General features: G+C 45.4%; 2 protein-coding genes across 2 annotated transcripts; both read right to left on the bottom strand.

The window, feature by feature from the left end:
- Positions 1-6,842: 6,842 nt before the first annotated feature.
- Positions 6,843-10,497, bottom strand: LOC125513925 (vesicle-associated protein 2-1). Its single transcript, XM_048679138.1, has 9 exons — positions 10,071-10,497; positions 9,899-9,964; positions 9,735-9,805; positions 9,535-9,616; positions 9,333-9,448; positions 9,079-9,216; positions 8,942-8,968; positions 8,104-8,178; positions 6,843-7,283 (listed from the first exon to the last, which is right to left on the bottom strand). The coding sequence occupies exons 2-9, from the start codon at positions 9,948-9,950 to the stop codon at positions 7,146-7,148; spliced, it is 699 nt and encodes a 232-aa protein (XP_048535095.1). The 5' UTR covers positions 9,951-9,964; positions 10,071-10,497; the 3' UTR covers positions 6,843-7,145.
- A 1,026-nt stretch (positions 10,498-11,523) lies between these two features.
- LOC125513926 (50S ribosomal protein L19, chloroplastic) lies at positions 11,524-14,773 on the bottom strand. Its single transcript, XM_048679139.1, has 4 exons — positions 14,331-14,773; positions 13,775-13,861; positions 13,563-13,693; positions 11,524-11,776 (listed from the first exon to the last, which is right to left on the bottom strand). Exons 1-4 carry the CDS (start codon positions 14,670-14,672, stop codon positions 11,668-11,670), a joined length of 669 nt encoding a protein of 222 aa, XP_048535096.1. The 5' UTR covers positions 14,673-14,773; the 3' UTR covers positions 11,524-11,667.
- Positions 14,774-15,145: the final 372 nt, after the last annotated feature.

Here is a 15,145-nt window from a genome sequence, read left to right on the forward strand (position 1 = left end):
CTTCCTCCCATGCATGCTCAAGCTTCATACTTATACTTAACACCTAGTTAATGAACTAAAGGTATCTATTGTACTTATAAATTAGCAGCAAGTCCGTCTATTGAAGGCAATCGATCGGATCGCATCCCCTTTCTTTTTCAGCCAGGATTCATCTTGTAAGAGCGTCTAAGCTGGACTTGACAACTCCGATCCTTCAAACGTCCACGGACATGTGCGGGCATGGACAGTGACCGGTCACATCTCAAAAAATGCATTTCACATCCGAATACCTCAAATTAGAAATCTCAAATCCATATTATTACATGCAACGTAGCGATCTTTAAGCAGAGCTTGTCTGGTTGCCGTGGCCATGTCCGACGACTGGCTGCTCTCCTCAAAGTGTTGGTCGGTCGCCCGCAAGATAGAGTACTAGGGTATGTGACACGAGCCGGCTCACGGGACTCAAGGCGGCCGCAATCTCCCATGCCCTACTCTTCCTCGCCGGAGCCCGGAATTCATTGGGTGCCTGTGGGCGTCAGATCGATGACGGATCCATTTGGGGACGAGCCACCGACTTCCACCACGATGCGTTTTGCGGCGCCTGGACTGATGCGCCATACGAGACGTCGGAGAATGCGACTCCGTCTCGTCGACGTCCACCGCCATGAGGGTTGCCGCCACCTCCCTCGCCCAGTGCCTTGCACGACAGGCACGCCGTGCCATGGCCTCGCCCGACGAGGCCCATGGTGTGTCCCGATGCTCGACGCGCCAACGGATGGGTTGCGCGTTCGGACGCCAGACGGACCGCACGGCCTCCGGCGAGGCAGTTACGGCTGGCCTAGCGCTGGATCCATGCACCATTTGGGCGAATACGATGGATTCCCGATGGATGGAGTCTGAGCGTAGCCGTGCACGGGCCTCCTCTCAGGCGCGGCGGAGCTCAAGCCGGACAACCATCTCCTCCTCGGGGCCGCGTGTGATGAGCTCGGGGTCGACGGATCTAGAGGTGAAGGACTCGAATTCGCTGCCCGCCATGCCGGAGACGGCCAGAAGGAGCCGGAGACGAGTTTGGGTGGGTGGGGAGTGAAGGAGAGGGGAGTGAAGTGGTTAGGGTTTGGTCCCGTGAGCGGATGGGGAGAAAGTTATGTGATGTCAGATGAGCCAGCGTGGGCCGGGTCCGACGTGACGGGAGTGTCTGGACGTGCCCGGGCACCCCATATCCGCTTCATATTTGGGTTGGATATGAGGAGTGCCGATCAGCCTGAAAGTTTGAGGACCATTTGAGAGGGACATCTAGGTCAAAAAAACGTGATAAGATAGTGACCGGGCGGCAAGCTCGGATGTATAAGGCGGGTTTGAGACCCTTGACTGTAGATGCTCTAAGAATCCATTTGAAAAATAAATTAAGAAACTCCAATATAAAAAATACCTTTGAAACTGAGAAGACTGGAGCGAGTATGTCCCAATGAATCCGAAATGAACGACCATTTAGGATTTCCTCTACAAACCGGTCAGATCTCTATGTGTTTGTTTCCTATATATTTTGAGTGTGACTAGATTAAGTCTCAGTCAAGTGACGTAATATATAAAGTAAAAAAATCTAAAAAACAAAAGGGCATAAATCTCGTTGTAACATCTCACAAATATAGTGTCGATTGAGATATAACTAAGTCTCAATTAACTAAGATTTAGCAACACCAATATATTCTACTCTTCCCCGTACTTAGAGCATCTACAGCCGTGATGGGAAAATCCGACCTCTCAAGCGTCCGCGGACGCGTCCGAGCGCTTCTGCGGGCATTGTTCGGGCACGTCTTTTATTTTGTCTTCCACACTCGCGTCCGGGAAAGTATCTAGTGCTCCCAGGCCTAGGGTGCTCCCGGTGCTCCGATGCGAAAAACATTTTTTAAAATGTTCAAAAAATTCTGAAAAAAATGCAGCACATCGACGGAACATCGATGTCTCTTGTCATAAAATTTCAAATCAAAATTCAAAACATTGCTCGAGATACAAAAATGACAAATTTGACATCAATGTGATAATGGGTCAAAACTAAAGTCCAACTTATGTTATGTACAAAAAATTGTCATTTTTGTATCTCAAGAAATGTTTCGAATTTTGATTTGAAATTTTGTGACAAGAGACATTGATGTTCCGTCGATGTGCTGCATTTTTTTCAGAATTTTTTGAACATTCTAAAAATGTTTTTCGGACATTTGAAGCACCGGGAGCACCCTAAACCTGGGAGCACTAGATACTTTCCCACTCGCATCCCTCATATCCAAAATCTCAAAACCATACAATTTATGCAGCTACGCAAAACACATGATCAAAGCGGCAGTTTATCGGATAGCTGGACAAAAGGAACATAATTCATGGAAGTTCAATGGCGGACAGTGCAAATCCATACTACAAACTACTTATGAAACCTAGATAAAATATAAAGAGAACAAGGAAGGGCGGAGGAAATCACCATTTCCTCGCCGTCCCCTTCCCCTTCCGGCCGTCGACGTGCGGAGGCACATCGTAGTCGGAGCTGGAGGTGGAGCCGTCTGTCAGATCCGAGTCAGAGCTGCACCTCATGCCCGACAGCCTGCGGAGCAGGCGGTTCTGCTCCTTCGCATTGCGGGCAAGGTTGGAAAAAGCGGTAGGCGTAAGTGAGGCGGTTGGCCTTCGCCTAGTGCCTAGGCAGTGCCTAAGCGCCCTAGGCGTGGCCTAGGCGGTAATATAATTTTTACTCGTAGTGTCTTTATGATTATTATATGGGTGTTGATATTAGTTTAGGGCATATAAATAGGTTGATTACCATCTACTGCCATTGGAATATAACCCGTTTTGCATATTAGTGCGGTATGTGGCATGATTTCTTACTTGGGTAGATAATTCCTTGCTTGCCCTGTCTAGACCTCCATTTATGCCCTAGGCGAGGCGTTTGGCCACTGCCTAGCACCTAGGCGTGCCTAAGCGCCTCCTAGGCACTGCCTTTTCCAACAGAGATTGCGGGTCGCCTTCGCCTTCGCCGCCACCTCCTTTGTTGTCTCGCACTCCGATAACTCGATGGAGACTCGAGCGCCTTGGCATTCTCGCGGCGGAGGCGCTGCGCATCCAGCTCCGCCGTCGTGAGAGAGTGGCGGAGGACACACGCGAGGAGCGCTACCTTAGAATCGACCGGCATGCTCGCCCGCGGACGGCGCGCGGACATCGACTCGAACGCCGCTGCCCTCTACCTCGCCCGCTGCCGCTAGCGCTGGGCTGCTCGTGCCTTCGAGTGCGCGTCGGCCCCGGCGCGGGCATGAGGACCCAGCGATGGCCGGGCACCACCTTCAGAGCAGAGGGTGGTGGGGGTGGGCGGCGTACCTGGAGAAGCGGAGGAGAGTGGTTAGAGTTGCGCGCCAGGCGGAAAAGGCTGGCGACGTCGTCGGCGCTGCGTCGACAAGTGCCGGGCGCTGACGAAGTGGATCAGCCGCTGCCGGATCCGTCTTGATCGATGATCGAACGCCTCAATGCGATGCGGAGGGCGACCTCCTCCACATTGTTGGGCTCCGCTGCGCGCAGCAGGCTAGGCCAATCGTCGTCTGAGCCGGAGTCCCCACCGAAGGTGATGCTGCTTCGGTCGCCGACCATCGAATGGGTTTAGAGGGGATCGGAAGTGGAGTGGGCGGAAAGTGAAGTGAGGTGGAGTTTGAATTGACTACGATCTAGGGTTTTCCGGACTGGGATATTTGTGGGCAGGCATAGGCCAGACTGGGCCAAGCCCATGTGGCGGGCGCGCCCGGACCGCGGCATATTGGCTTCATATTTGGGCTGGTTATTATGTAGAAGAAGGCCATTCGGCCGTGTGTTTTGCATCGAACGGCTCAAACAAATCGACTGGGAAAACAATCAGTCGGCTGACCCCATACCTATTCGTATTTCCAGAATAATTGCCATTTACTAGCTCGTGGCTAGATCTCGGAATTACCTGAAAGTCATGTTAGGAGTACTACATCCCAGATAGCACATCATTCAGTAGCAGTGCAAGTTACAGAGAGGAAGTGGCAGCAGGAACACCCAACTGCTAGGAGGCAAACCGTCGACAAGAGCAACAGTGCTGAACATGGGCATTGTTGAACGTTGATGTGTGCAGTGCAGACTTTGGGCCATTGATGTTGACCACCTGGATCTCGAGAGTGTACTTACTGGGACTGTACTGCAAAGCGTGCGTGCGTTCCCCCCACAGATTCTCAGCAGCGCACACTTAATTAATTAACTGCGGATGGTGATAAGTCGACCTAGATAATACAGTAGCTTGGCGCCGAGTCATCCGGAGCATGGGAACACGGCGACGCACATGCATGCGGCGGATGCCTCGGTGCGATCGATCGCTGCCGTGCAGGCAGACCGATCTCCGCTCTCCAAGACATGGGGGATGCCTTTCCATGCCACCGGCCGACACACCGGTGACCGGTGCGTGCGGCGCGCGTGACGAGCACATTAAACAAAGGCATGGTCGCACGGATAGCGCATCGCGATCGTCGCAGGCACAGAGTAATGCGGCGGTGCGTGGACATTGTATCGGCACGTTCGCTTTCGTCCTGGAGACGGCGGCATGGCGCGCGCGCTGGATACGGCGCACCGAGACGGGGGTCTCCGATGGAGGTTCGGGATCGGCGAGCTCTGCTCCTCCCGCGCCCTGGGGATCATGCCGCGAGCTCCGGTGCTGTACGGGTCTGATGGCACGCATTCAAGCGATCCCACTAGGAACTGTCCCGACGATGAGACGACGAGGCCCGTTAGCGACGGACACATGCACGCGTGGAAACAGAGCCCGCCTAATTTGCCGTGCCTGGCGTGGCGGTAGAGCACTGGAACGCGGGCGGCGGCGGTGGCAGGACGCACGGTGAAAGTGGTTTGCTTTTTTTTTTTGTTGAGGTGCCGTCCCCGCGAAGAGGCCGTTTAGGCCGTCTCTGTTTTTCTTTTTTTAGAAGAGAAGGCCGTTTATGCTCTTTCTCTCTTCTTTTTTGAGAAAAAGGCCGTTTCTACTGGGGTGCCTCACGGGGCCTATGGGCTTCCCTGGGTATCGTTCGTTCGCCCCGGGGCATGCGCCATGGGCTGCAAGCCTACTGCTAGAGATTGCGGGCTGCTATACGTGTAGCATGGACTAAAAAAAAATGCTATTACGTGGAGCATACCATCTCCGCTTGGGTTTATTTGTCCCTTTGTATCTTGTATATACTAAATTTTGATTATAAATTTGACAAAAAAAATATAAATTACGTGTCAAAAATCTTATATTATTGGATTCATATTTAAAAAGGTTTTCAATGATTCTAAAAAAATATTATCTGTTGTCCTTTTTTTTTGTTTCTAGGACGACAATTATGTACTCCATCTGTAAACTAATACAAGATCTTTTGGATCACCCTAAATAAACACATGCATGTTTCAAGATGTGCAACTTGGTCGATATACAAATAATTATTTCTCACATGACTTAGAAATAGAAATTTGAAAGAAGAAAAGGCAAGAAATCTTCTCAAAAGCAAACTCTTGCTCGAGAAGTGCAATCGAGACCTTTTTGCAAGTCCTTATTTAGAGGAGCCGACTGCAAACTAATACTGTCATGAGCATAATAATAAGCAAGTGTCTCTTTGTTTAATAGGAAATTAGAGGAATGCATTTTTAGGTCTTTCTATTTTCCTATAAACTAATTTGCATGTAATTCAAAGGAATTTTTTTGAGTGAGTACAACCTCATGGAAGCATTTATATGTTTCTATAACAACTATAGTGAACACCTAATGATGGGCAGTACTCTGCAAAGTCTGCTTATTTGGCGCAGTTTCATGACCTCCCGCTCTCAAGTTTGGCTGCTGCGGTTTGGAAGGCGTGAGCTCCCCCCAAATGCAAATTTTTCGCGTGGCTCGTTATCCACAACAGAGTTTGGACGGCTGATAGGCTTCAGAGGAGAGGATGGCCAAATTGTGACAAATGCCCACTCTGCAGTCAGGTGCAAGAATCTGCAGCACACCTGATCTTCAAGTGTCGTTTCTCTGTTCGGATTTGGAATGCGGTCTTCTCATGGCTCGGGCTTGCTATCCCCACGGCTCCGTGGCTCCTGTTCGATTCGGTGAAATCTTGGTGGGATGCGGTTCTCTCTGATAATACACTCCCGATGAAGGCCCTATCTTCCCTGTTACTTCTTGTGGGATGGGAGATATGGAATGAAAGGAATGCTCGTGTCTTCAGGAGCAAAGCGGCGCCGGTGGCGATTGTCATGCGACGCATCAAAGATGAAGTTTCGATTTGGGCCACTGCAGGCGCTAAGCATTTGCGTAATGTAATACCGCGAGAGTAATTGTTTTGCTTTTCCGCCGCTTGGCGATGTCTGTTAACCTCTTCTTATTAAATGAAAATGGCAAGTCTTTTGCCTTGTTTCAAAAAAAAAGAACACCTAATTCTTCAAAGTAATTTGTGCATTGTTCTTGTGGCGTGATCAAACAACTTTAGTTGCATATTTTTGTGTTTCCCATCTCATGATATTAAAGTCTAAGTTTTTCCTATTCCCATGTTTTATAATCCACTAAATAAATGAGGCTCTAAACATAAGAATGGTCCATGCGTCAGCTAGTTCATTAGATTATCAAACATGTTTTCTTAAAGTTACTCCCCCAAGTCAGATATGTGGCATATTCATATTTTGGTTTTCTAAGTTTGTATTTTGACCGTAATTTTTGTATATTATATTCTGTAATTGTTATGAGATGGAAAATATGTTTTTGAACACGTGTTTCTATCAATTTTTGTATAAAACAAATTACATACTATTGATCAAAGTCTAGGAACAAAATATGCCCTACATTTTGAAAGAGGGTCACTAGGATAGATAACACATGCTTCCTTTTCAGCCTTTACATTTCTAATAGGTGAATGCATACATTTGTCTTCCTGATATATGCCAAACTAATTATACAGAAAAAAATACACAGTAGAGGAATATAAATACAAATGGAAGACGAAGCAAACACGGGCTAAACATTGCAAGCCCGTTGTGATAAGGCATGTATACCTACAATGCAAAGAACAAAGAATGATAGTTGAGACTAGAGTAATATAACTTTTAATCTTTCTCCCCAAGCATCTGGAAACTGAGCTGAATACTGTTACTCTAGGCTTCAATCTTGGCATCTAAGCAGTCGCTGGAGGGGAAGAGAAGATGAGGCTCATCAACAGCCCAACCAGGAGACCTATGATCCCAGCAAAAGCAGCAAATGTCAAAGAGAAACCAGCATCACCTTTGCGGCTTCTACGCCTCCTCAGCATGTCCTGAAATGTTAATTTTTTTATATTTAGGGATAAATCCAATATAAGCGAGGACGTATATGTAGGCAATCAGCATTTCATGCAGAAGTTAACCTAGGTTTAGTACTTCGATATCAACCGCCAATCTACATTTTAGAGTCAAAAGTAATAAAAATATGGAAATAAACTTAGCATGATTGGCAGGTGGCACCTCACATTTCTGTTCATTTTCTGTTATATCAACGTCTAAAGTGACCATATTAACTGCTGGCAGAAAAAGAACGAAACAGTAGGCACCATGGCATATCCATAGTATCAAGTCTGATTTAACTGGCCCACTACCCTTTGGCAATCTAGTTTCACTCCAAAATTGAGCTAACGCCATAGTGACTTGGTTTCCCATTTCCAAGGTCCAGCTCTTAGTCTGTGTCCTCTCGATAAATAAATGATCTAGTAGGACAAAGGACAAAATAATATAGTGCTTTGACTTTGTTTCTGCTAAAACATCCACAAAGTAACTTATGGCAAGGGAAAAATGGTAATCAAGCCAATTTTTTATATTTATAAAAATGAAATGTGATTAATGACACATTGCAAAACAAAAAACTTGTTACTCATCAAGGACCAACATATTCTTTTGCATTTGCTCAAAGGTCATACTTTTTTATAAAATAATATTTATCATTATCTGCCTTTTACATATTTAGTTATGGATTCAAACAACGAGAAACAAGCAAAAGCATCAAAATCCAAATGTTAATATGCTTAAGCAAACTAGGAGCTGAACTGAACTAAAACAGTGAGTAGAAACGACATGAAGTGTGAAAAGGTCAATGTACAGCACCAGTTCACGTTGCATTTGTTGATTTTGCTGAAGATTGTTATCCCTTTCGTCCTTCAGACGCTGTATTGTCTGGATCTGGATAAAAGGAAAGGAACAATTTACTGAGTAAAAAGGACAAAAGGTTCGCATAATATGTTTTTTTATTAGTAACAGCTTGATCATAAAAGTTAATTGCTGCACAGTGAGCATATCTCATCCAGGACACACTTTAGAATCATGATTTTTGGGAAAAAAAGTTTGAGTTGGAATATGTCAATCAGGATAAAGGAAGATACTCTGGTCCAGATGAACAAAAGTGGGTAAAAAATTCCGAATTCTGGTCCCATTGCACAATTAACTATGTACATAGGGCAACATGCCCGTGGGCTTCTGGGCATCCCTTCCTACCTCAATTATGACACCGGCCTGGAAGCATAGGTACCTTTTCTCACGCTCGATCAACTTTACGCTGATTTCAACAATGATTTGATGGTGCTTGAACATTGTCCTATTTCCAATATTTGCTCTTTTCACAATTTTATATAAGAAAAGGTAGCGTGTATTTTCTTCTGCATTTAAGAATCTAAGAGAGAAATAGTATTTGCAAGACTACAGCAACTACCTCAGTGCAAAAACGTACTGCAAAGTATTAAAAAGATCCTAAGATGAATGTAATGTATATTTTTTGGAAGTGCGCAGCGCAATATTACAGAGTTTGGTAGAGGCTTCAAGTCTGTCAAGTCTAAATGGTAGAATAATTCTTTCTCAGAACTCATCAGGGGAAATGTCTTTGCTAGCAGTTTTTTGGTCAGGTTTCTAAATAAACATGCGAAATTTCTGTTTGGATAGAGCGGGTTACCTCTTCAATGCTCGCATTCTTCAGCATCTGCAAGGTAAAGCATAAACATGTGAAATACAGTTAGCCTTTGTACTAAATTTTTATTAGCAGATCCAACATATGTTTCCTACGTAGATGATAGAGCTAGCCAATCTCACCGAGAGATCGTCGCCGCCCTGCTTGAAGCTCCTATTTGCTGAAGATGTAACACCAGAGTCGTCCGAGCTTCCACTGGGCAATGTGTAGACAACCTTGAGCTTCATTTCCTCAATCACCTTATCAGTCTCCTTGTTGAACTGAGGAATACATACAAAGGTGGAATATAGTTGGTGGAATCCCAATCATTTTATTCTGATGACATTGCGATGCTAGATCATAGAAACCAGTGATTATGAGTTTTATTTATGCTCACAGTGTCAGGGGGGATTTCATCCATGTCGGTGCTGGCAGCCACCCTGGTGCTCTGAATCAAGAATTTATCCTTGGATTGCATATCTGGAGGGTACTCTTTCTGTGACTGTAGGGTAACTATAACCCAAAACAAGAAGGCAGATGCGCGCACATCAGAACCAAATGAAGAATCCTGGAGTATGTATGCATGTATGCATTCTTACTTGTTATCGTGCAAGAATCCCACGGCTGGACGACGCTGGCGTTCGGCCGGACGAAGTACTTCCTCGGAGACGTCGTCTTGACCTGAAAAACGAACGAATTCTGATCAAACCTGAACCTCGATCTTCTCCAAGAGCTTCACCGGAACGCACGGCGGAAAACCAGAGTCCGTCCCGCGCCGTGGAATGGAAATGGCACGAACCTTGAAGGCGACATGGTGCTCGCTGTTGTTCACCACCTTGAGATTGCAGTAGCACGGCTTGTCCAGCTCGACTAGGCACAAGAATTCAGTTCAACCAACGGAGAGAAAACCACGGAGGTTTTTTATTTCGCAGAATGCGGAGAAAAATCTCAGGAACAACTTACAGAGGAAGGTGAGGTCGTCCGGGTAGACCGAGATCAGCGCCCCTCCCACCATTGCGGCGCCTGAACCTGACGCGGGAAACGGGGAAGAAACCACCACACTCGTGAATCGTTTGCATTGGAAGAGACATAGGAGGAGGTGGTTTCTGCTGGTTCAGAGGAGGATCGTCCCAACCTTTCTCTCCAGGAAGGCAGGAGCCGGGCCGGAGCGGAAATCGACGACGAGCAGCGATTCGGGGGAGAAATGGGGAGGGAGGGAGGACGGAGGGGAGGAAGAAAGAGGGAAATGAATGGGTTCGCTTTGCCTTTCTTGGCCTCCCGGCGACATTGACGGGGCAGCACTCACTTCTTGGGCCCGTGGCTGGCAGTTTGCGTTTTCCTCTCCCCCCTTTTTTCCCGCGAGTGAACAGCACTCCTCCTTTATCTAATCATTTTTTTATTGGTGGTTGGTGATTTTATGCTACTACTTTTTCCGTGTGCTCTTGTCAAGGCCACTTGGCATGTGATTTTTTATCATGTTTCGGGAGCAACTTTTACCCGGATGCACTGGAGATGAATCGCTTGCTCTCTCAAGCAAATCTATATACTGTAGTAGTACATTTCTCTTACATGTTTGATGTAATAAATCACCAGAAAAATTCGAGCGTAAGAGAGACAGTGAGATCATGTTGCCACTTGCCTTTGCCCACTGAGAAAACGTAAAAGGCCATAGTGATTAAATACTCCTACATTGCACATTACTAATTAAGAAGTACAAAAAGGGGATCGGAAGGATATTCTTGTCCGATTATAATAATTTGCCCTTTCGTTCGGTACTCTTCCCAACGAATAATCGCAGTATTTGTTGCTCTTATTGTACTCACGGTAGGCGCCCTACACAACAAAAATTGCTTGTAGTAGCTGACGAGGTTTTCAATCATTTTCGCCGTTAGCGATAAGACACGAGAAAATCAGCAACGTAGGACCCAGTTATTGCTTGCTTTAATGAAACAAGAGCTAATCTTTGCCTTAGCTTAAGAGCTAAACTTTCCCTAACTTAAAACTTGGTCCTGGATGATGCTACCAAGTAGGCTTAACCCTCCAGACTCCAGTACGAAAATCATAGATGGTCCAGCAAAAAATAAATATAAAAACTACACCTAGCATAGCAATAGCATGAAACCTCCATGCCATACATATATCTAGCTGAGTGAAACTTTATTGTGTTTCTGGAGTGAGCAAGCAATGTGAGTTTCCAGGGCAGCAATGCCACGGGCACATAGACACCCAATGTCGTCTAACCCCTAGGTGCAAGTTTCCTAAGCTGGAGAGAAAATTGATACGACATGACTCACCATCAAACCAACCAGCGGTACTGCAGAAAACTTCAACCCTTCTTCATTATATAGGAGTACATAAGAGCCCAGACCTACTATTTCGTAACCACTGTTCTTCTTTCATAACAGCAGCGTTACGTACTGTTAACCAACAGTTGGGACTCTGGTGCCTTTCAAAAAAAGAACAGTTGGGACTCTGGTGGGTAGCTGGGAGCAAGGAAAGGGCGCAATAAACATCATCATATTCATACCGGAGCGCTGGTAGGAATTTTATACACTCACAAGTACACTCCTCCACCGCAAGACGAAATATATGTCAATCGAAAAAAGATGTAAGATTATGCAACTTGAGGTTCAGAGATCATTACAGTGGATGCACAGATCTGAACATGATTGTGAAAACTCGTTTGTCAAGGAGAAATCGACATGCTAGTGTGAGAAGCTGCGAGTCTAATCTCACTTGAAGGTTGAGAAACGGGGAAGCTTGTACTTCAGGTAGTACAACTTTGCCCTCCTCACCTTCTTGTGTCTGATTACTTTGATCTCCTTGATCCTTGGTGAGTATCTGCAATGGAATGTATAGGCTCAGTAAGTATCATTCTGTTGCAGGGATCCAGTCTGGACAGTGTTTGGTCTTCAAGCATTTCTATTTCCGGGTGCACGCAAAGCAAAACATGATATTTAGCACAAATAAAGGGCCACTGCTCATATGATTTCAATTTTTACACATGAGACGATGGGCCAGCTGCTTTCTCGTTACTACGGAAGATGTGTGCAAATAAACACATTCAACAGCAGCAATATGCAAAGTGTTGCAAATAGACTCTTCTATTTTATTTTCAGAAATGAGAGCATTTGTAAGTTGGATAACCCCATCTGAGTAGTGAGTAGAATAAGAGTAACGGAAAAGTACTTGCTTAATCCAAAGTTTCACATTCATGATAGTGCAACAATGTCAATGCCAAACAGAATTCCGCAATGAGCTGTTTAAGTACGAAAGGACTATATCGGCGATTAATTGAATTCAACTCCTACTTGATAGCTATCCAATCCTTCATAGAAAATTCCAAGTTGCATCAATTAACTGGTTTCGTAAATTTGCCTCTTCTGTACGGACGTAAGTAATGCATTTTGAGCAATAATGCTTCACACCTTTCAAACATGAGAGAAGTGCATATTACACCCCTCAACTCTAGCCCTAGTCTAATATACAACCCCCAACTCCAAAACCGTCTAATCTGCAACCTCCAACTCTTAAAACCGGCCAAAATTCAACCCTCCCCTCCCCTTGACCGGTTTTGACCGGGTTTGACCCATTGATTGATGAACAGTAAGTTCGGAAAAAAATGAAAATTCAGAAAAATAAAATTTTAGAAAGCATTTTTTGCCTCCGGATGAACAGTATTTCAAAAAAAAATTGGGAACAGAATTTTTAAAAAAGTAAATTCGACTTTTCACCGGTGAACAGTATTAAAAATTCAGTTTTTTTTACATGTACCCGGAGGTAATAAATTGGAAACAAAATTCACCGGGATTTGTTTTTTGAATTACTGTAAACAGCATGAACAGTATTCAAAAAAGTAAAAAAAATTCAGGAAAATCATTTTTTCACTGCGTGAACAGTGACCGAGGGAAAATTTTCGTTCCAAAAGTTCAAACTTTTTTTGAATTACTGTTCGCACGGTGGAAAAGTCGAAATTATTTTTAAAATTTTGTTCCCAACTATTTCTTGAATTTACATTTTTTTTTTATTTTTCTGAATTTTCCATTATTTTCAAATCTACTGTTCATCAGTCAATGGGTCGGACCCGGTCAAAACCGGTCAAGGGGAGAGGAGGGTTGAATTTTGGCCGGTTTTAAGAGTTGGAGGTTGCAGATTAGACGGTTTTGGAGTTGGAGGTTGTATATTAGACTAGGGCTAGAGTTGAGGGGTGTAATATGCACTTCTCTCTTCAAACATTCAAAGGGAAATTCCAAATTAACCTACGCACTAGTATCTTAGACCAAACAGATCGTGAGAAAAGTATCTTGGGTGCTCAATTCATTGTAAAATTGATACAAATAGCCATTCAACCATTTTAAGGTGGACATTAGAAAACCTAAAGTACCTGAGACCAAGTATGTGAAGGCCAACGAACTCAAAAGTTTCATATACACATGTTGATATAACTAAGGTTAGTATGCCGGTAGAAAGACATGTGCATAGTCCAAATTTCTTGTTGAAGGGAACAAAAGATACACATAAATGTTTTGCAATATAGATTCAATACAAACTCACTGTCACCATTTGATACATGGGAGGGTATCCACATTAAATGAAAAACTCGGTAAATTAAGTAAACTCAACTTACATGGGGAATGTAATTTCAACTCCAACACCGGCAATAATCCTCCTGACGCGGATCGTGGTGTGAACACCAGATTTGTGCTTTGCAATGATTATACCCTTAAAGAGAGACAATCTCCTCTTGTTGGGACGTTGCTGCAACAACATTTGCTTAGGACATCAATAACCCCCAAATAAGAAAATAAAACCACATTCAAGAGTAGCAAACAATCTCACCATTCTAAGCTCGATGATGTCACCGGGCTTCAAATCCGGAAGCACTTTCACCTTCTCAGCCTCCTCGATGAACTGCTTGTTCAGAATCTATGGTACCAAATAATTCAGGGAATAGTATATCACACGTCAAGCGCTCCAAAAAACCAAAATGGTCTTGGATGTAACAAGTAAAAGCATACAGAAATCCAAAGAACGACCAGACTCCATTCACGCATGCTAATGCAATCATGAAACTTATTTTAGCAAGACACATCTTCTCCTATCTGAACCTCAGCAAGAAAAAACAGTTATATTTGCGTTGCTAAATTCACAATATATGTTAGTACAACCTAATGCGATGGTGCTCGAGAGACTATGCTCCTAGCAACTCAACAGACAACTCAAAACTATTCATATCGAGATTACAATTTTGCATATTAAGCTAAGAAATGATACCCCTCGATGGCATGCTGTTTCGTTACCTGCATTTCTCCACCGCCAACAATTCAGCCTAACTTGACCGGCGGCTTGCATTTCTACAAACCGAAGAGGCAATGTATGGGGAAGTGATGCTTACCCCGATGATCTCGCCGAACTTAATCGGCTTGGGCCTCGGCGCCGGCTCCTCCTCTTCCTCCGCCAATGCGACAGCCCCCTCCGCCTCCCCCTCCTCGGAGTCAGCAGAGGCAGCGACAGGCTCGCCCTCAGGAGCAGGCTCCGTCGCGGGCTCCGGCTCTGCGGCACCGGCGTCTGCATGGGCGACTAAATGGGTGTTCCGGCGATGGGAGGTGGATAAGGAGAGGCGGCGGAAGGAGGAGGAAAGCGCGAGGAGCTGTGGCGGTGGAGGCGAGCGGTGATTCAATAGTGCGTGGGGAAGAAGTGTGCCGGTTGCGGCGGCGGCGGTGGCGGCGGCGGCCATCGAAAGGTCAGGCGGGCAAAGATGTCAATGCCGTCGCATGGGCCGGAGGAAGAAGCGAGAGAGGTGCCGGACGGGGGCGGGGGAGGATTGGGGGATGAACGTTATCCTTTTTGTTGGAAGGGCAGTGCCGCTGAATGTAGGCCCACGTTCTATCCAGAGGTCGTAAACGATCTGAACCATCCATTGTACTAAAGCTGATGACAATTGGCGTAAAAAAAAATTCTCACCGTGCCACCCGCTGTGTTCGGGTGCGGGTTAGAGCGTCTACACCTGGACTTGCAAATTCGACCTCTTAAACGCTCGTGAACGCGCTTATGCGCGTCAGCAGATAATGACCGACCATGTCTTAAATATTTGATTCTACAATTGGATATTTTAAATTAGAAACCTCAAATCCATATTATTACAAGCAACATAAAACATATCTTTAAACGGAGCTCGTCTGGTTCCGCCGTGCCCATGTCCGGCGGCCG

This window comes from Triticum urartu, chromosome 6 (assembly GCF_003073215.2).
Source record: "Triticum urartu cultivar G1812 chromosome 6, Tu2.1, whole genome shotgun sequence".
In the NCBI taxonomy this organism is placed as follows: domain Eukaryota; kingdom Viridiplantae; phylum Streptophyta; class Magnoliopsida; order Poales; family Poaceae; genus Triticum; species Triticum urartu.